The sequence below is a fragment of the Lynx canadensis genome, chromosome B3 (genome assembly GCF_007474595.2).
Source record: "Lynx canadensis isolate LIC74 chromosome B3, mLynCan4.pri.v2, whole genome shotgun sequence".
Lineage (NCBI taxonomy): Eukaryota > Metazoa > Chordata > Mammalia > Carnivora > Felidae > Lynx > Lynx canadensis.
In genome coordinates, this window is record NC_044308.2 from 19,954,474 (window position 1) to 19,975,532 (window position 21,059).

At 40.2% G+C, this 21,059-nt stretch overlaps 1 protein-coding gene across 6 annotated transcripts in view; it reads left to right on the forward strand.

Moving 5' to 3' along the window:
- Positions 1-20,469, forward strand: part of TJP1 (tight junction protein 1) — a 107,630-nt gene extending 87,161 nt beyond the window's left edge. The window contains exons 20-28 of one of the 6 annotated variants that reach the window (XM_030317517.1): positions 51-290; positions 939-1,811; positions 1,966-2,063; positions 4,153-4,380; positions 9,401-9,561; positions 12,236-12,713; positions 14,447-14,664; positions 15,873-16,016; positions 18,924-20,469. In XM_030317517.1, coding sequence (XP_030173377.1) covers positions 51-290; positions 939-1,811; positions 1,966-2,063; positions 4,153-4,380; positions 9,401-9,561; positions 12,236-12,713; positions 14,447-14,664; positions 15,873-16,016; positions 18,924-19,018 — 2,535 coding nt within the window. In that variant the 3' untranslated portion in view covers positions 19,019-20,469. The remainder of the gene's footprint in view (positions 1-50; positions 291-938; positions 1,812-1,965; positions 2,064-4,152; positions 4,381-9,400; positions 9,562-12,235; positions 12,714-14,446; positions 14,665-15,872; positions 16,017-18,923) is intronic. The other 5 variants (XM_030317518.1, XM_030317519.1, XM_030317521.1 and 2 more) reach the window with 5 other exon arrangements.
- The last annotated feature ends 590 nt before the right edge of the window (positions 20,470-21,059 follow it).

A 21,059-nucleotide genomic window follows, 5' to 3' on the forward strand; every position in this document is an offset into this window, starting at 1 on the left:
TTAGAAGTAAACAGAAACACTATATTTAAAATATTTTAAACACTTCACAGAAAGCAGAAGCCTCATCTCCAGTCCCTTACCTTTCGCCTGAAACAACCCCAGCATCATCAACCTCTGCCGTTAATCATAATGTAACTTTAACTAATGTAAGACTGGAGGGGCCCACCCCAGCTCCTTCCACATCTTACTCACCACAAGCTGATTCTTTAAGAACACCAAGTACTGAGGCAGCTCACATAATGCTAAGAGATCAAGAGCCGTCATTGTCGTCGCATGTAGATCCAGCAAAGGTACCTGTGCCGCAGTGTTGCCCTCATTTGTTGCTCTCCATCAGTCTAGCACACGATCATTTTTGCTTTGCCCTTTAAGTGTTCCTTTTGCTTTTTTTCCTGTGGGCTTACACACCATGGTGCTTTCCAATCAATATGGATCATTTCAGTTTTGTAGTGTGCATGGCTTCCGGTGGTATACTACTGATAATGTGGAGATAGGCCTTTTAATTGGGATTTGTGCTAATGTTTTTATTACTTTTATTTTTTGGTTTTCAGTACCCTCCAGAGTTCCTTGTAGTATGTAGCTGTGACCCATCATGAACATTTTGTGTTTTATGAATTATGGTGTCCATACTTTTCTTTATGATTTTTATTTACTCTGTCCAAATCAAATGGAATCAGTAGTTCAGTGTATTAATTTTCTACTAAATTTAGTAATTATCTTTAGCTCACTTTCATTTAGAACATGCTAAAACATAAAAGCCCTATACCTGCATTATAAATTTTGAGCTTTCACTTAAACTAGCTTTCTCACTAATCTCTTTCTGTCTTGATAATAAATGGTGGAACATACCATTTTCACATACTAAATTATATTTTTGTGTATTAAAGTAGACTAGAATTGAAAACCAGCCGTTGTATTTACACATGAATTTTTTTATACAGGTGTATAGAAAAGATCCCTATCCTGAGGAAATGATGAGACAGAATCATGTTTTAAAACAGCCACCCGTTGGTCACCCAGGGCAGAGGCCAGACAAAGAGCCTAATCTGAGCTATGAATCCCAACCCCCATATGTAGAGAAACAAGCCAGTAGAGACCTTGAACAGCCCGTGTACAGATACGACTCCTCTGGCTACCCAGACCAGTTTTCTCGAAACTATGACCATCGTCTACGCTATGAAGAGCGCATTCCTACATATGAAGAGCAGTGGTCATATTATGATGACAAACAGCCCTACCAGCCTCGGCCTTCTTTTGATAATCAGCATCCTCGGGACCTTGACTCCAGACAGCATCCTGAAGAGTCCTCAGAACGAGGCTATTACCCACGTTTTGAAGAGCCAGCCCCTCTACCCTATGACAGCAGACCACGTTATGACCAACCGCCTAGAACCTCCACCCTACGACATGAAGAGCAGCCAACTCCTGGATATGACATGCATAACAGATACAGACCAGAAGCACAGTCCTATTCTTCAGCAGGCCCGAAAGCATCTGAACCCAAGCAGTATTTTGACCAATACCCACGAAGTTATGAGCAAGTACCATCACAAGGATTTACCTCTAAAGCAGGCCACTATGAGCCTCTCCATGGTGCTGCAGTCATCCCTCCTCTAGTACCCACATCTCAACATAAGCCAGAAGTTCTGCCTTCAAATACCAAACCACTGCCTCCACCCCCATCTCTGACTGAAGAGGAAGAAGATCCAGCAATGAAACCCCAGTCTGTGCTCACTAGAGTTAAAATGTTTGAAAACAAAAGATCTGCATCGATGGAGAACAAGAAGGATGAAAACCACACTGCTGGTTTTAAGGTAAGCATGTAACCATGCTTTTCCTGCCTTGGACACGTGGGCACATTCAGTGAAGGAGCACTTCAGAGTGCTTCGTGGCTCTCCCTCTCCTGCTTAAATGAAACCTGTTGTGTAACTATCTGTTCCTGGGGCATGTTTGTCTTCTTTTTTGCAGCCTCCAGAGGTAGCATCTAAACCTCCAGGTGCTGCCATCATTGGTCCTAAAGCCACTCCTCAGAATCAATTCAGTGAACATGACAAAACACTGTACAGGTGGGTACACTTGGTGGTGTTTGTGGTATGGAACTGACCAAGAATCTGACCCAGTTAATAAGCAAGCCATTTACTGTGTTAGAAGAGGAGAGGAAGGAAAAGGGAGAGGATCTTGATTGTTGTCCTTAAACGAAAACTACTAGCCTTTCTAATTAAGATAGTGGCCCTAGAAAGAAAAATAAAGGTCTTGAAAATGCCTTCTGTAACAGATCTTTGTTAGCCTTCAGTAATCAAGTTTTTCAAAGAGATATTCTTCTAGCAAGCAATTAAAATAAAAATTTTAAAGCCCTGCATTTGTATTATGTTTTTTAGTTTTTAAAGTGCTTTCAGACATGTAAACTCTTAGTCTTTGGGGGTAAGGAAACAGAGTTTCACTAAAATAACAAAAATTAATTATTTAGGGAGCATACTCGTATGCCAGTGTGCTAAGCACTTCAGTGCAGTGTGGGTCCTTTCCTCCATTTTAGAGAGAGGCACTGAGGGGGGTGACTGGGTGGCTCAGTTGGTTAAGCATCCAACTTTAATTCAGGTCATCATCTCATGGTTTGTAGGTTCGAGCCCTGCGTTGGGCTGACAGCTCAGCGCCTGGAGCCTGCTTCAGATTCTATGTCTCCTTCTCTTTTTACCCACCCCCCTTCTCTCCCTCTCTGTCTCTCAAAGATAAATAAACATTTAAAAAAAATTTTTTTAAGAGAGGCACTACGGCTGAGGGTTTTGAGTAGCTTTTAGGATTTAGTGGAGCCAGGAGAGAAACCTGGCCAGCTGCTCTCTTAACAGTGGCCTCATCATACTGTGAGTAAATGACAGACTGGGTTTGAATAGTTTTTCTGCCCAGCTAATGAGTTTTATTTGCTTACATTTGTATTTGTAATAAAGAGAAGCTGCTATCTGACATTACGTTTTCTTTTTAATGATGTCTAGTGCTTTTCATGAAAACGTAAACTACTGTTGGGTCTTCTTTAGCCAGTATCATTAGCTGTTTTCCATAAGTTAAATATGTAATAACTGAAAGCTTAGGCCCTTTTTTGATGTGAAACCTATTTATTTTTGTTGGAAAGTTTATAAAATTCACTTAAGCAGAGTGTACATAACAATGTATAGACAGACAGTCCTCAACTTAATAATGGTTTGACTTAGGATTTTTCAACTTTACAAGAGTGTGAAAGCAATATGCATTCAGTAGAAATCATAAAAGACCTTTTCAAAATTTTTAATTTTAATTTTTTTCCCCCCAGGCTAGTGATATATGGTACAGTACTCTCTCCTGATGCCGCTTAGCGGCAGCTCCCCATCAGCCATGTGATCACGGGGGTCAACAGCCAGTACACTTAAAACCACCCTGTATCCTTACAGCCATTCTCTTGTTCACTTTAAGTATAGCATTTGATAAATTACATGAGGTACTCAAACTTAATTATAAAATAGACTTTGTGTTAGATGAGTTTGCCCGACTGTAGGCTCATGTATGTTCTGAACACACTTAAGGCAGGCTAGGCTAAGCTAGGGTGTTTGGTAGATGAGGTGTACTAAATGCATTTTGGACTCCTGGTATTTTAACCTGATAGTGGATTCATTATGATGTAACCCCATCATAAGTTGAAGAAGCTCAGTATTAATTTGCTTAATAACTTACTTTCTTCCCCACTGCTTCCTGTGCCTTGTAGAACTTTGGACTATATAGAGCTGTTTCCTTCTATGAGAATCCTTTATTGATCCTGGATTAAAGTTCTTAAATTCTCTCAGTTATTAATTGTTGCTAACATAGATGTATATACTTTGAGAAGTTCTCCACTGTCTTAGTTAATGCTTCCTATTCTCTAATTAACTGCTTCTAACCTGCTGTGAGGCTCTGACCAAATAATTATCAAGCTTATTAGGTTATGTCAAAGGACTCATGAGCCAGAAGAGGGCTGCCTTCTGAGTGTAAATGTATGAAGACATGGGATTTGGAATGTCCATTTTGACTGTTGGATTGTTCAGCTAGATGCTGAATAATCATAGCAGTAAAAGGTCAAGATAACATATTTGTGTATTCCATTTTCTTTGTAAAATTAACATCTAAAAAGTTCCATTTGTCATTCATTGTCAGGATCCCAGAACCTCAGAAACCTCAAATGAAGCCACCTGAAGATATTGTTCGGTCAAATCATTACGATCCCGAGGAGGATGAAGAATATTATCGAAAGCAACTCTCCTACTTTGACCGAAGAAGTTTTGAAAACAAGCCTTCTACACACATTCCTACTGGCCATCTCTCAGAGCCTGCCAAGCCAGTTCATTCTCAGAATCAACCAAACTTTTCTAGTTACTCTTCAAAGTAAGTTATTTCACCTGAGACTTACTTTTAAAAATAAGAAACATAAACGTTCAGTTGCATAAAGTAGAGTAATCATGTGAAGTTCAGTGTATTTGGAAGGAATATAGTTAAGTCCATATTTAATACATGATTTCTGTTGGCTCCAGTGGTTCAGCACTGTGCATAGTCTGTAGCTCTAGAATATGTGTGTGTGGCTTTTGTCCTTAAACCCTGATATCTGATACATGAAATTTTTGCATTAGGAAAGTTGTTAAAATCAAAAGGTTTTGAGGTGAAGACCCTGATTTTTAGGTGAATCATAAGTCTCCCCTCTCTCTGTGCAGCATATTTCATGCTGGTTCTTTTCCTTCTTTTCTGTTTTTATTTTTTAAGTATGAAAATAGCAAGGGGGGGTGACATTATTTGAGGGAAGATAATAGTTTGTTGTTTTTTCTTCAAGGTGAGAAAGAGCTTATCTTTTTTTAAATGTGGGAGCTTGAGACGACTTTAAGTATTCTGGTCCAGTTTTACACTTGGAAAAGAAAGGAAAGTTTTAACACATGAGGTGACGTGATGGGCAGGCAGAGCTAGGACTGAACACCCAAGTTTCTCCACTCCCAGTCGTTTTCCCTGTTCTGTGCTCTTTCCTTTTGTTGACTTGTCTATTGGAGGTTTTGTTGATTTGTTTTTCTTTCTTGTGGTTTTGTTGGGGTACAAATCCAACTGAGAGTGAGGTAGAAACTCACATAGGCATAGGTGGGTTTATACTTCAGCAAAACAAACCCACAAGAATGAGAAACAGATGTGGATTTATTACAGGGAATTCATTTACACCGTTGTAGGACCCTGCTAATAAACAAGTTGTGAGTTCACAGGACAGGAAGAGAGAAGATCCAGAGCTGTTTGAGAGTCTCTGAGTTCAGGAAAGACCTAAGTTCTTTTTAAAAGGGTCCATCCAGATAATCTCCCTTTTGATTAACTGAACTCAACTGATTTAGAGGCATTACATCTGTCAGTCCCCCTCACAGCAGCACCTACATTAGTGTTTGAATGAATGATGGGGACTATAGTTTGACCTACCCAAGTTGACCTACCAAGTTCCAAAGCACCCAGATTTTTACTGAATTAGATGCTTGGGATTGTCTGAACTTAACTATCATTTGTCGTGTACTGTTGAGTGAAAAATTTTTTTAAAAATACTTTAAAACCTCTATTGTTAAAAATCTAATTATAATTACCACTTTTTTCTTAGACATCATTTGAAGTGAAGATTTAAAACTTTTTTCCCACTGTCCTCTATTTCAGTCTTTGTCTAGAGAAGAAAGCCCTTTATGTAAAATGCAAATGCAAACTTTGGGTGCTGCAGTGGGGGTTCTGTTAAATACAAACAGTGTCTTATACCAGTATTGTGAGCCTCCCCCAACACAATGCTAGAGAGGTGCCCAGTACATCTGGGGAGGGTGTCCAGACTCCGGTGAGCCTTAGTAGCTCCCCTCTGGTAAGGTAGGAGGGTATATCCTTTTGTAATCATCTTTACTTAAGTCATTAAACACATTCGTTCTTGTTAGAAGCAGGTCCAAGGGTATAGTTTAAGGAGAGAGATTTTATTCATCCTTTTATATACTCGGTAAATAGAATGCAGTCTTAAAAGAACACATTTAGGTCTGAAAAGTAAGTAAGAAGTCTCATCAGAGAATCAACTGACAAGGCATTTTTGGTTTTGGGTTGAGTTTTCTACAAAGAAGACTTAACGTATTTGTGACATATAATTTTCATTCAGGGTCTAGAACGCTGCCTAGTATTTGGTGGGTGGGGACCCAGCAACACAGGGCATAGTGTGCTAGGTGTGTCAGCTGCCCACCTTTTCATTAATGCAGCTCTGGGAGGAATGAGTCTTAACTGGTCAGAGGTTTCTCAAGGGTAGATTGCCTTTGACAGAAACACATAACATCTGTCTTTGAGAATAGGCCCCAGACTCTGAATGTTTGTGTTTCCTGCCATGAGTGTTATGGAAGCCGGAAAGTGTGACTTGAGATGCACATTTTAATACATTTCCTTCCTTTGTGATAGAAATCAAAAACTCTTTGTAGTTGTGCTTCACGTCCCCATGTGAGTATTCGGTGGGTAGAGCTTTGGGAAGGAGAATGAGGAGTGAGACATGATGGCTAAGACATAAGGGGTCTCTGTGCCTTGCCCTTCTAATGCTGTTGTACTGTTGTGCCCAGTGAATACGGCTTTAACAATTGGAAAGTCATTTAAAATATACAGCCCTCTTACAGTATTTCAAAACTGCTCTTTGTTACCAGTAGACTGCCTACAGGCTTTCATTTTCTAAAGTATAATATAGAAATAGCAAAGCTCTTTTCTTCTGGATAATAGGTGCTTATGTTCCACTTAAAAACATACCTTCGAGGGGACCTGGCTGGTTCAGTTGGTTAAGTGTCTGACTCTTGATTTCATTCAGGTCATTCATCCCAGGGTCGTGGGATCGAGCCCCACATTGGTCCCTGAACTGGGTGTGGAGCCTGCTTAAGATTCCCTCTTACTCTGCCCCTCCCTTGCTTGTTCTCTCATGTTCCCCACCCTCCAACAAAAACTCCATACCTGAGAAATGGTGGGAGTTGAGAAGGGAGAATGGTAGCACAGGACAGACGCCCCAGAGAGCAAGTGGATATCACCTGTCTTACAGCTCTGGAGAGCTGGGTTGGAATTGGGGAGATTAGGAGATCAGTGACTCAGACATTGATCTTCAAAACAAGTAAGGAGTTTCCGGGATCCTATGACAGGGTTAGAAGAGCCCTGTGCATGTGTCCCAGCCCAGAAACTGAGCTTCTTCAGGGCAACGAGAGATTTTTTTGTCACTAAAATATCTTGTCTCTCAAAAGTCAACTTACTGTGAGACTTTTAGGTCTCAAAATAAGTGTTAGTAGTTTTCAGCTTTTTAAGAACTTAGTAAGATTAACTAGGTTTCTATGTGCATGTGGCATTCACTGAGAGAGGCTGTGAGATTCAAACATGGAAGCTTTGCAAATAGGCTCCCCCCATCCCAGGACTTACTTTAGGACTGGTAATGGATTCAGGTCTTGCCAGGAAAGAGCACAGGTTAATCATAGTCAGGTTTCAAAGGCATGCATATTTCAGCTTGCCTGTTCATCATCACCCCCACTAGGGATCAGCACAGCTGTTGTGTTGTACGGCTTCCTCCTACATTTTCACTTAGAGGATTTCTTTTGCCCAGCCCTTTTTTTTTTAATGGAGCATTTCATTCTTACTTCTTCAGAGTCTGCTGATTATTCTTAGTATTGCTTCTTTATTTAGTCTGTTTCTTTGCGCACCACTAGCAAGTGAAGCCAAAGTGGGCAAAGATGGAAGAGTAATAAAGCTCAAGCACCTTGCTACTCACTAGCAGCACAGTTAAAATACGTGGAGGGCTGGGACACCTGAGCAGCTCAGAAGGTTAATTAAGTTTCCGACTCTTGGTTTTGGCTCAGGTCATGATCTCATGGTTAGTAGTGCAGAGCCTGCTTGCAATTCTTTCTCTCCCTCTCTCTGCCCTTCTTGCGTGCATGCATGTGTGCTCTCTCTCTCTCTCTCTCTCTCTCTCTCAAAATAAATAAATAAACATTTTTAAAATGTATGTGGAAAGTGGGCACGCAGTACCTAACTATATTAACTGTATTTTGATTTATTGGTGATTTTCCAAACTTAAGTGAGAGCTAGTGATGTTTTCTTTTATAGATCAGATGATTCTGAAATGGTGGATGTGTATTTTTTGGTTGATATTTTAAAATGACATTTGAGTTCCATTTGCTGCAAATGTACTTAGTTAGATTGACCATTTTCTTTCATTTTTCTATTGCGCTTTTGCTTTGCCATCACCTAGATTTCTTGGCTCTTACCCTAGCTATGACTACTTGAAAAGGACCGTCAAGTGGTAAGACTGGCATTAATGTGAGGCTGTTACATGAGGTGTCCCTCACTGCGTCACTGGCATTATGTGCACTTTTAGATTTTAAAGTCATCTTCAAATGTTTAGCCTAAGTGCCTGAAAGCGACAAAACCACATAGTTTTAAAGCCAATCACTAGAGTAGACTTCCCCAATGAAATTTTCTGTGAAAATACATTCCAAATGTGTGTTTTGTTTGTGCACATAAAACCAGTGCAGCTTTGGCTCTCTGCAAAGGTTTAGATGGCAGTGTTGTAATTATGGGTCTATTTTAAAGATTTCTTTTGTTTGAATTGTACGTGTTACGTATTAACAATTGGCGATCTGAAAAATAAGCATACATGGCACAATTTGACTTAAAAGAGCCTTATAAAATCAAGCAGTGTCTGCTACTCTAGCAACTATTTAAACAATTAAAAATGGATCTAGTAAATCAAGGGCAGTTTCAAAGTGAAAGATGTCCAGTGTGTTTAGTGTTACTGGAACACAACCACACCCATTTCATTTACATATTGTCTATGGCTGCTTTGGGGCAGAGTTCGAATAGTTGTGACAGAGACTGTATGGCCCAAAAAGCCAACAACATTTACTGTCTAGCCCTTTACAAAAAATTTGCCAACCTCTGGTCTATAAAAACATTTTTTGTGGTGCTCTGAGTGTGCAAGAAACCAAGGATTTGTACTTTAGATACCAAATCAGTAGTGAATCTAAGGAAGATTTGGGCCAATAAATATTTTTCAAAATATTTGCAAGACTTTCTTAAACCTCCCAACCATTACTGCCTTTTTGTAAGCAACACAATTAATATTACAAGTATACCCAAAATTTCATCTGCCTTTGGTTGCCATCTTCTGGATGTTTTACTAATATTCTTTAAGTATCTGTCCTGTCTTTACATTTCTTGTGCTGATGAATGATTGAATTTGTTTGTATATTTTGGTAGAGTTAGCCATTTATACTCATAAGAATAAATTGTGAAATTTCCAGTTTTTTGTTGTTTTTTAACTCAGGGATAATTAGAAGAATGAAAACTTGCTTTTTTGTAAATGTGAATCCATATTCATAAGTTGGCATTGTCTTTGTTTTTTTCATAGGGGAAAGTCTCCTGAAGCTGACACTGCAGATAGATCATTTGGTGAGAAACGCTATGAGCCAATCCAGGCCACTCCCCCTCCTCCTCCATTGCCCTCCCAGTATGCCCAGACCAGCTCCTCTCTCGCCCTCCACACGCATGCCAAGGGGGCACATGGTGAAGGTAGGAAGTTTGGTTTGGAAGTTGGCATTACTGCTGTAATAGAGTAATACTTACAAAATTGTATTCTTGCAGTTTGTAAGCAAAAGTGTTTTTCATTTAAAAATACATACTTGGGAGCCTGAGTGGCTCCGTCAGTTAAGTGTCTAACTCTTGGTTTCAGCTCAGGTCAGGATGTCACGGTTCGTGAGTTCAAGCCCTGCATCAGGCTCTGCACTGACAGCACAGAGCCTGCCTGAGATTCTCTCTCCCTCTCTCCCTGCCCCTCCTCTGCTCTGTCTCTCAAAATAAATAAATTTAAAAACAAATTTTTTTAAAAATACATACTTGAAACATATAGGCTGGGAACAATGAAACTAAGTGTTTTGTTAAAAGTACATCTCCTAAAAAAAAAAAAAAAAGTACGTCTCCTGTTTTTATAACTATAACCATTATATCAGAAAAGACTTTTAGCTAAATAGATGTTAATCTGTTTTACTATCACAGCTCAATTTTTGGAAGTAGTATTTGTTTGCCGGTATGTCTGAATCTAAATTTTTGATTGGTGGTTTGTAAAAATTACTGTTATATTCCATTTATATCCATGGATATAGGAAAGCCATAAAGTCCCACATAACCTGCAACCCTTAGCACCTCACAGTTATGTGCTGTGGCAAAATCCCAGCAGAGTAGCCAACAGCTCCAGGTGATTCATTTTAACAGCTGTACCCCTGCGTTTTTCCCATCTTCTCTCCTTCATGTCTCCCTGACCAGGAACTATTTTCCTTTACCCATGCCGCCTCTCTTCCGGGGCCATTGGCATGGCTCCTCTCCTTCATTCCTGCTTGCTTCATCTTTCTCTCTGGCCTCACACAGGTGCAGCTCACTTCTCCATTGTTCAGAGCACCTGTTGTTCCTGCTGCCTCCTCAAACTGTCCTATGTCTCTTTGCCTTCCATCAAACACTCTGAAAGGGAGACTGTTGCCTTCACCTCCAAATGCCCCTTTTTTGGCCCTTTCAAAAAAAAAAAAGATTGTTTATTTTACCCTAAGAATATACCATGATTTATCCATTCTCCTGTTGGCTTTTTGCTACTACAGACATTTCTCTGTTATTTACAAGAATCAAATTCTAGGCCAGCTGTAGAGGTGTACTGGTAGATTGATCTTACCCCATGTTTAGGATTTTCTTTCCACACTGTCATGTCTGCAGGTAAAGTTTTAATTCTTTCCGATCCTTAAATGCCTTTTCTTTTTCTTGCCTTCTTGTGCACTGTCAGGGACCTCCGGCAAATGTGTCAGTTTGGAAGTGATGAGAGCAGACATCTCTGCCTTCCCCATCTTAGGGAGAAAGGATTTAATGTTTCACCCTTACGACATTAGCTCTATGTTTTTTATGGCTTGTTATAGCTACTCTTTATTAGGTTTTAGATATTCCTTTCTATTCCCCTCTAGTTTGCTGAAAGTATTAGGTCACATGCTGTTTCTGCATGTAGTAAGATTACCGTAACATTTTCCTTCTTTAGTGTGTTAATGCAGTAAATTATATTGCTGTGTTCACAAGGAATTTGGGTTTATTTTTTCCTTTTTATGTAATGTCCCTGTCTGGTTTTACCATCGTTGTTGTGCTAGTTCATAAAAGAGAGCCTAGGACATGTCCCCTGTTTTCTTTCTAAAAGACTTTGTATAGTGTTGGTGTTATTTTTTCTGGAATTATTTCCTAGAATTCAGTTAGTACTTCTTTACCTTGCCACCAGCCATGCATGGAGATTCCTGTTCCACATCTTTGCCAACTCTTGGCATTACTGAACCGAAGTGTTGCCAATCTAATGGGTATGAAGTGTATTTGGGGTTTGTTATGTATTTGCATTTCCCTGGTAGTGAGGTTTTCTTTTTTTTTTTTTTTTAATTTTTTTTTTTCGTTTATTTATTTTTTGGGACAGAGAGAGACAGAGCATGAACGGGGGAGGGTCAGAGAGAGAGGGAGACACAGAATCGGAAGCAGGCTCCAGGCTCTGAGCCATCAGCCCAGAGCCTGACGCGGGGCTCGAACTCACGGACCGTGAGATCGTGACCTGGCTGAAGTCGGACGCTTAACCGACTGCGCCACCCAGGCGCCCCGAGGTTTTCTGTCTTGTAAGATAACTGAGCATTCTGGCCTTCACTTCTGTTGTTGCCTCTGCACAGCTTTCCCCATATTCCTATTAGTAGCATCTTTCTGGTGGGTGTATAGGGGTTCTTTATAGGTTTTAGATCCTAATTCTGTACAGTTATGCAAATTGTGCTCCCAGTCTGTGGCTCCTTTTGACTTCATTTAGGTGAGTTCTGTAGTGTTGATTTTTTTTTCTTTTTTTTTCCTTTTTTTAACATAGCTATACTGTCATTCTGTTTCTAATTTGATATGGACAGTGGGAGAGGGTACTCAGACAACCAGGCTCTGGAGGCCTGGACCCTGAGCAGCATGACCCTGACTCCACAGTCACAAGATACCCCAGAGTACCACATGTGTCCATGCCCCTCCTGGTCCCTCGATGTCATAGGTAGCCACCAGGGTTCAAGAGTCACTTTCTAATTGTGGGGACCCTGACTTGGGCCTTGACTTCAGCACCGAGACAAGTTAAGATGGGAGAGACATCATAGGGGCTATTAAAACTTCTTTGAGGAAGTTTTTTAAATGCTTATATATGTTTATTTTTCAGGTAATTCGGTGTCATTGGATTTCCAGAATTCTTTAGTGTCTAAACCAGATCCACCTCCGTCTCAGAATAAGCCAGCAACTTTCAGACCACCGAACCGAGAAGATACTGTTCAGTCTACTTTCTATCCCCAGAAAAGTTTCCCGGATAAAGCTCCAGTTAATGGAGCTGAACAGACTCAGAAAACAGTCACTCCAGCATATAATCGATTCACACCAAAACCATACACAAGTTCTGCTCGGCCATTTGAGCGCAAGTTTGAAAGTCCTAAATTCAACCACAATCTTTTGCCAAGTGAAACTGCACATAAACCTGATTTGTCATCAAAAGCCCCTACTTCACCAAAAACTCTTGTGAAAGCTCACAGTGTGGCACAGCCTCCTGAGTTTGACAGTGGAGTTGAAACTTTCTCCATCCATGCAGATAAGCCCAAATACCAAATGAATAATGTCAGCACTGTGCCTAAAGCTGTTCCTGTGAGGTAAGATTGTTGCCTTTTTCTTGGCTCTGTGATTTGTCTAATGTGAGTTTGGTGTAGTTTATGTGATTTGGGACTTTTAAGAATCATTCTGACATAAACTTTTTTTTTTTTTTAATGTTTGCTTATATTTGAGAGAGAGAGAGAGCACACATGCACAAGTGGGAGGGGCAGAGAGAGAGGGAGACACAGAATCCAAAGCAGGCTCTAGGCTTTGAGCTATCCGCACAGAGCCTGATGCGGGGCTCGAACTTGTGAACCGTGAGATCATGACCTGAGCCAAAGTCGGATGCTTAACTGACTGAGCCACCCAGGCTCCCCTTAACTTAAACTTTTAAACTGAACAGTTTTGTCCAAAAGGTTGTTGCATTGAATGCTATTTATATGAAAGGTCCTGCAAGAGGTGGAAGAGAATATTAATAAAATAATAAAGCTGATCATGTACAGTCCATAGATACTGTCAATATCCCCATTTTACTAAGAACTGAAGTCAGGTGACACTGCATGTTGCCCAGTCACACAACTAGGGTGAGGGAGCCCCGGTTCAGCTGCTCCTGGTCATCTGAATACAGAGCCCATATTCTGAACCAAGCATAGCATTCCATAACCTCTAACCTTGGCCTGCTTACATTTGGAAAATATCTCAGAAGCCTAAGCACCTGTATTCCCTGTCTACTCTCTGTTCAACAGTGATACTAGAAAATGTAACAACTTCAAAATGGTTGCTCTTTTTATGGTTTTAGTGAGTAATATATTTGAGCAAATGAGACTGGGAAAGCCTCATATACTCCTTTCTCTAGACCTGTTCTGGCCTCACATAAGCTCACCTCAGCCTCCCAAATCCACTTACATTGTCAAGCCACCTGCTGAAACAGAAGAACTTGCAGGCAGAACCCAGGGCCAGGAGGGCCACCTGCCAGCTTCCCAAAAACAGGGATGGTCATGGAAATGTGCTGCCTTCTCCTCTTTGTAAGCCTTTCCTGTAGTGGGGGATGGGGTGCCGCATCAGCATTGTCCCTGCTGCTATGGTCATGCAGGAATCATTGTAGCTTCCCTCCACACACTTACTGTGTCGGTCCATCTTTCTGCTCACTTTTAGGTTGTGACTCAAAATTTTACTCCAAGCAGTCTTGGTAGCCTATGCTTTTGAAGCAGTCTTTGATACCACATCCCCTTGGCTTCTGATATTCTTTGTGTACTAAGTGAATATACTTTTTTTTTCATGGGTGCTTGGGGTGTACCCATACCAAAGTATTGTAGAAAGCTTTGACAGCGTGGGCCATAAGTGTGCATGCTCAAAATCCTAGGGAGATAGAGAACCTAATTAGTACTCATCAAGTCTGAGATGCCATAAGTTGCAAGATGCACCATTGTCTTATATATCACCAAGAAGGAAAGAAAAGTGCTATCAGTTAAACCATGACTTACCGTCAGTTTTAAAATATGAATTTCATGGATGTTAAAATGCGGTTCTTAAGACCAACGTATTGTAGTAGTTGGGTGAGCAAGGTATTAGGCTTTGTACATTCAGTAATGAAATGGATTAGTTATCTTCAAAAATGAAATCGATTTCTCCAGGAAGAATATGATTTATTACTCCTGTGAGTAAAATGTGTCACCAAAAACTTACCTTTTTGATTAAATGGAGAAATAAAATGAAACAACCTGTTAGAGTCATAATGGAAACTCTGCTATATTGTTGGAGGTTTATTCATTAGCTGTTTCTGGATTCTCAGCCCTTCAGCTGTGGAAGAAGATGAAGATGAAGATGGTCACACCGTGGTGGCCACAGCCCGAGGCGTGTTTAACAGCAATGGTGGGGTGTTGAGTTCCATAGAAACCGGCGTTAGTATAATTATCCCACAAGGAGCCATTCCTGAGGGAATTGAGCAGGAAATCTATTTCAAGGTCTGCCGAGACAACAGCATCCTCCCACCTTTAGATAAGGAGAAAGGTAAAAGGTTTTATTTTTCTGCTTGGTTTTTAATAACTTGAGTTGTCCTGTGTGCTCTTCAAAGCTTGTAGTGTTCAATTGAGAGGATAATCTGGACCCCTTTTCTGCTTTGCCAACCCCAGCACGTTTCTCCCATCAGGGCAGGCCTCTCCAGTGGGCACTGTGGAGGGGGGTGCCCTGGGATGGCATCACAGGCAGGCACAGGGTGTCCCACAGGAAGTCCAAGCTGGTGGAGGTGAGCACACAAGACCTTCCACTCATTGGGCTTTACTTTCACTGTGAAAGTGACAGTGACAGCAGATGACTGGCCTTTGGGCATTCCTCCCTTGGTCTGCTAGGTGGTCTTAGCTGACCTCACCAAATCTGTCTTTGCGTCATTCATCCCTTCCATGTCTAGAGACAGGTTAGATAACACCCACTCAGAAAGGCTTTGCTCCATGCCTGTCACCTGACTGTAAGACAGAAGCTTCTCAGGGCAGGTGCTCGTCACCCCAGCTCTAGCACTAGTAAGAGGTCCACACGGCAAATAAAATATCCCTCTCAGGTATCACCATGTGTGTTTCTGAACTTAAGGAATCCAGGAAAGCTGTTATTTTTCGTAATCTTCCTGGATATGTCAGGACGATACGATGAACTACGTGATGACTTCTTTTGGAGTCTTATAGCAGTTGCTTTACTTCCTTAAATATGTTACTCGAGCTCATTTTCTTACATTTTGCTGGAACACTAACATATGTTGGCCCTGTGTGAATCCCTTAAACCAAGTCTGTAGCAAATACAACATTTAAAACGTAAGATCTAAGTAACATTTACAAAAAATACATTTGAATATACAAGAACCCCATGATCGAATGGTGTAGCCACTGGCTACCTGTGGTTATTATGAATTGAAATGTGCTGGAAGTATAAAATACACACTGATTTCAGAGATTTACTATGTTGGTTACATGCTGAAATAATGTTTGGGATATATTGGGTTACATAAACATTAAAAATTTATGTCCCTGTTGTTTTTTCTTAATGTGGCTACTAGAACATTTTAAATTACACATGTGTCTTGCATTATGTTTCTCTCAGTCACTGCAACTATAGAGAACTAATGGCATTTGGCTTTAAAGCATGTCATTAGAAGGGAGGATGAGGAGAACTGTGGGCTAGAAAGAAGATGGTCATCTAACCTCTCACTCCCACCCCCTCCTTGACTGCAGGCGAGACACTGCTGAGCCCCTTAGTGATGTGTGGGCCCCATGGCCTCAAGTTCCTGAAGCCCGTGGAGCTGCGCTTACCACACTGTGCGTCCATGACTCCTGACGGTTGGTCTTTTGCTCTAAAATCATCCGACTCCTCGTCGGGTATGCTGTCTTCACTCTGTCCTTTGGGGGCTTTGGGTACTGTCGTTGATTAATCCCTGGGCTGTTGGAGCTACACATGCTGTTTGTTAGCACATCTCTACCTCTGTTGCTGTGGCCTTGTAGGCATCACCAGTGTTTTGAAATTTCTTTGTGGTTCATATATAAATGAATATGGAAAAGTATGGGAAGTTTCTGCCTTTTAAACATTGATGATTTGGCCAAGGGTTGGCTGTTTCTTGGTGTTCAACAAAATTATTTGTTCTGTCAAAATTTTTAAGATGCAGTGGGAGAATTTTTGTTGCTGTACGTACATGGGCATTTCCATCTTCTTATTAAGATGATTCCTTTATATAATAATTTCTGTTTTGGTTACCAAGTCTTTAATTCCTCAATCTACAAAGTATAGACACCAGAGAAATCTGCAAGACAAAAAATACCTTCCACTGGGATCATACTTGGCCACGGTTTTCAGTGCAAAACCCTGAATAACTGCTGTTGTACACACTACTTTTAAATGGCTTTTTTTGCTCTTAAGATCATAATTTCAAAATTTCCATTGCATTTTCACATTTCTCACTTCTTTGGGTGACTACATCAGTTACCAGTTGAAGCATTCTATATTTTTTGGTATAGATCACTTTAATTAAACCTAATATAGAGAAATAAGAATTTAAAGTTTTGCTTCTGAATTTTTAGTAAATCAGGTGAACATAATGCAGTTTTAATATGAAATAGAGCTTTAGGGTATTAAAATTGTAGGAATATAATTTAATACTACCCAAGATTAAAAATTATATATAAATATGTATTTCCTGATATCTGCAGGTACATTTTCTGGAAGAAGCTAATAAATTAATTTTAATACACTGGATAGTAAAGCTGTTTCCTCAGGGACTCCACTGAGAAGCATTTTATTAGCCTAGTTTGAATTAATGAATTAACATTAATAAAACTGCACTTAAAACGTGATATTCTGAAAGTCAAGTTGTAGCATGAGCTCTGATTGTTTTCTAAACCAAATTAGGATGAAAGTCTTTAAAATAACTGTCTATTGGGGCGCCTGGGTGGCGCAGTCGGTTAAACGTCCGACTTCAGCCAGGTCACGATCTCGCGGTCCGGGAGTTCGAGCCCCGCGTCGGGCTCTGGGCTGATGGCTCAGAGCCTGGAGCATGTTTCCGATTCTGTGTCTCCCTCTCTCTCTGCCCCTCCCCCGTTCATGCTCTGTCTCTCTGTCCCAAAAAATAAATAAACGTTGAAAAAAAAAAAAAATAACTGTCTATTGTAGTTAGTTGTTTTAGAAATGATTTTCTTCCGGGATATTACATGAAGCATAAATTATCTATTTGTTATTCCTGCTTTTTATGCCACAGAACAAAAGTTATTTTGTTAGATTGAAACAACTTTTTCCTGTGTTAAATTTTGAGTGCGTTCACATAGAAGAGAAATGTTCCTCTGTGTAATCCCATATGGCTCTAGAATGCTTTGCTACTGTAAATTTCTGTTTAGAAAGTCAGGGATAGCTTTTTTTTTTTGTCTCCAATGTTTATTTTTGAGAGAGAGAGAGAGTGCGCACGCCAGTGAGGGAGAGGCAGAGAGGGAGAAACGGAATCCAAAGCAGTCCCCAGGCTCTGAGCTGTCAGCACAGAGCCCAACACGGGACTTGAACTCATGGATTGCGAGATCATGACCTGAAGCGAAGTCGGGTGTGTTCAACCCACTGAACCAGCCAGGCCCCCCATGGAGGGTAGCTTTTGATAAGTACTAACTTGATCCCAACAAAAATTAGTATAATAAGTGGGGGGTTTTTTGTTTTTTTTTTTTACTTCCAAAGAGTTGTTTTCACTCTACCTCATGCCTGAGCAGGCTGTTCTCTGCAGTACTGCCCATAGAGATCTGTGAAGTTAGATCACTCGGTTTTAAACTGCTGAGCCCATGATGACTCAGAGACCATTTCGGTGTACGGCTCGCTGTACATAGCGTCTCTCAACCTTGGCGTAACGTGGACGTTGTGGCCAGATGAGAATTCTTTGTTTGTAGGGGCTGTCCTGTGCATCGTGGGCTGTGTAGTGGCATCCCTGGCCTCTGCTCACCAGATGTCAGTTGTGACAGGCCAAAACGTCTACAGACATCATCCCACAGGGGTGCAGAATCGCTCCTGGTTAAGAACTATTGTGTAAGGGAGGCAAAAGTCAGCAGCTTGGAGTATCCCTTACCTTGGATGCCACAGAGCATACAGTCATGCTAGCCTTCTTCACACTAGGTGTCCGATACTGGGGCTTCTTAGCTTCAGCTGCAAATCTCAAAAGCAACAAGAGCTTGTTAAAAATGGAAATACCCAAGCCCTGCTTCAAACTCAACAGACAGTGAATTTTCAGAATTTCACAAGTGATTTTGTTGTACCGCCAAGTTCAGGGCTGAGAAACTCTCGGCCCAGACTTGCTGATTTTTGGGGGGTAAAGGGGAGGAAGGGTCTTCCTTCCAGAAGAAACCAGATTCTGCAGAATTTTCAGGCATTCATTCATTGGCGTGTAGTTGAGTGTGAGAAATGTGTTCTCATATTCAATTCAAATGGGTCCCAACTTTCAGAAGTGCTGTCAATAGTTCTGTGGAGCCAGGCACTGGAACTATACCCCAGGCGTATTTGTCGCCCCAACTTGTATTCACTGTTTGAAAAGGCATAAACTTGAAAACATAAAGAATAAAGGAGAAATCTGAAACCACTTTGAATCCTTAGATGCTAGTGGGTCCTCAATGGAATATAGCACTTAGAGCTTTGATAACAAGTGCATATGCTGAAGAACGAGAAGAAGGTTGTATGGAAGTATATGTGTTTATGTTTGTCCCATGACCATTAGGGCTGGCACTTTAACCAACCACAATTGATATGAACTTCTTTTTCTCTCATAGGTGATCCTAAAACCTGGCAAAACAAGTGTCTTCCTGGAGATCCAAATTACCTTGTTGGAGCAAACTGTGTTTCTGTCCTGATAGACCACTTTTAATTCTTAAAATATAGGAACTTGTTAAATAATGTGAAACTGGGTTAAACTTACTAAATCTAAATGGAAGCACTCTATCAAGTATTACACTTTTCTTAGAATTGATACTGCGATTTGTTAGTATTAAGCATTTTGTTTGAACAGATGAAGATTAGTGAGCATGCCCCTGCCCATGGTCAGAAAACATGCTGCAAACTGCGTGTTTATAATTGAAAAACTATTGGTATTGGCTGGAGGGTCAAAGATGGTTTGCTTTGTAATGATTTTTGTACTTTTTTATGGTCACTGCTTAACTTCACATATTGATTTCCGTTAAAACACCAGCCAGTAAATGGGGTGCATTTGAGTTCTATTCTTTCCAAAGTACATTGTTTCAAACTTTATTATGGCCCTAGCCTGGCATACACATTTTATTTTATTATGCATGAGGTAATATGCACACATTTTAAAAATGTACCTGGAACCATATAAACCAGTGTAGTAGATTTAACAGAAATGTACAGCAAGGGGAATTTATAGCTCTTTTTGGCAGGGGTGGGGGGAGTCAAGTGAAGACAATTACTTATTGTATATGAAAACACATTTTTTTTAGGGAAGGACACCAAAGCATGTGAGACTGGTTCTGTGGCTTCTTTGGATCTATAAATTAACCATATCACCACAAACATACTAACCAGCAGGAATGCCTTACCCTCATGTTTTTAATTCTTAGATCATTCTCTCCGTGTATTACTAAGTTTTTATGGCTTTTGTGCACATCTAGATACTGTATCATGAAAAAGATTGAGTAAATTGTGGATTTGGTGGTTTCAGAAATGTATAATCACCCAGAAGAAAAAAATGGTGTGATTTGGGGATTTTTCTTTTCTTCCTCCAAGGGGCAGTGGTGGTTTTCTGTTCTTTTTGGCTATGCATTTGAAAATTTTGATGTTTCAAGGATGCTTGTACATAACGCGTGCATACCACTTTTGTTCTTGGTTTGTAAATTAACTTTTATAAACTTTACCTTTTTTTATACATAAACAAAACCGAGTTTCTTAAGGCTACCTTTGTATCTCTCTCCTGTACCTCTTGAGCCTTGAACTTTGACCTCTGCAGCAATAAAGCAGCATTTCTATGACACCTACAAGGTCATTTTTAAAAAAAAAAAAAAGAATGCACAGAGTTGTTACATTTTTAAAAGTGCTGCATTTAAAAGATACAGTTACTCAGAATTCTCTAGTTTGATTAAATTCTTGCAAAGTATCCTGACTGTAATTTGTGATACCATGCTGTGCCCTAAAGTGTATTTTTTTACTAATAGACAATTTATTATGGCACATCAGCACGATTTCTGTTTAGATAATACACCACTACATTCTGTTAATCATTCATTAGGTGTGACTGAATTTCTTTTGCAGTTATTAAAAAATCTCAAATTTCTAAATCTGCAGAATAAAACTTTTTAAAATAAAGTGCTGGTTTGGTCTGTTTCCCCCCAGTTTCTAGTTTCATGCAATTTTATAATCCTGTTAAAAGTCCTGCATCCTGCTGCACATCACGTAGTCCCCTTCTGCATCAGGTAGGGTGTCTGTGGAGTACGTCCCTGCATCCACTGCACCCAGATAGGTGAGCAGTGCCAGTCACTGAAACCTCAAGACAGAGTAAGAAGAGAAGGAGGCTGACTTAGAGAGTTCTTGGCAGTGTTTCCACCGCTTCTGTAAATATACATATGTTTATGTGTGCATTCGTGTCTTGTATCCTGCTTTTTCCCAAAAACGTAACATGGACATTTTCTTATGTTGTAATATTTGGGGGTAGAAAGTGATTTTAATGGCTTTAAATATTCCATCGTGATTGCCATATTTATTTAACAACCGCCCTATTGACATAGAGGTGGTTGGTTGGTAGGAAGTGCAGGTCTATGTAGATTCAGTCTATTTTATTTGTTGCATCTTTTTTATGTACAGTAAAAGTATCCGTTTTAGTGTGCAGTTCTCCAAATTTTGACGGAGGTACATAGTTTTTTAACCATTACTACAATTAATACATCAAACAGTTTCAT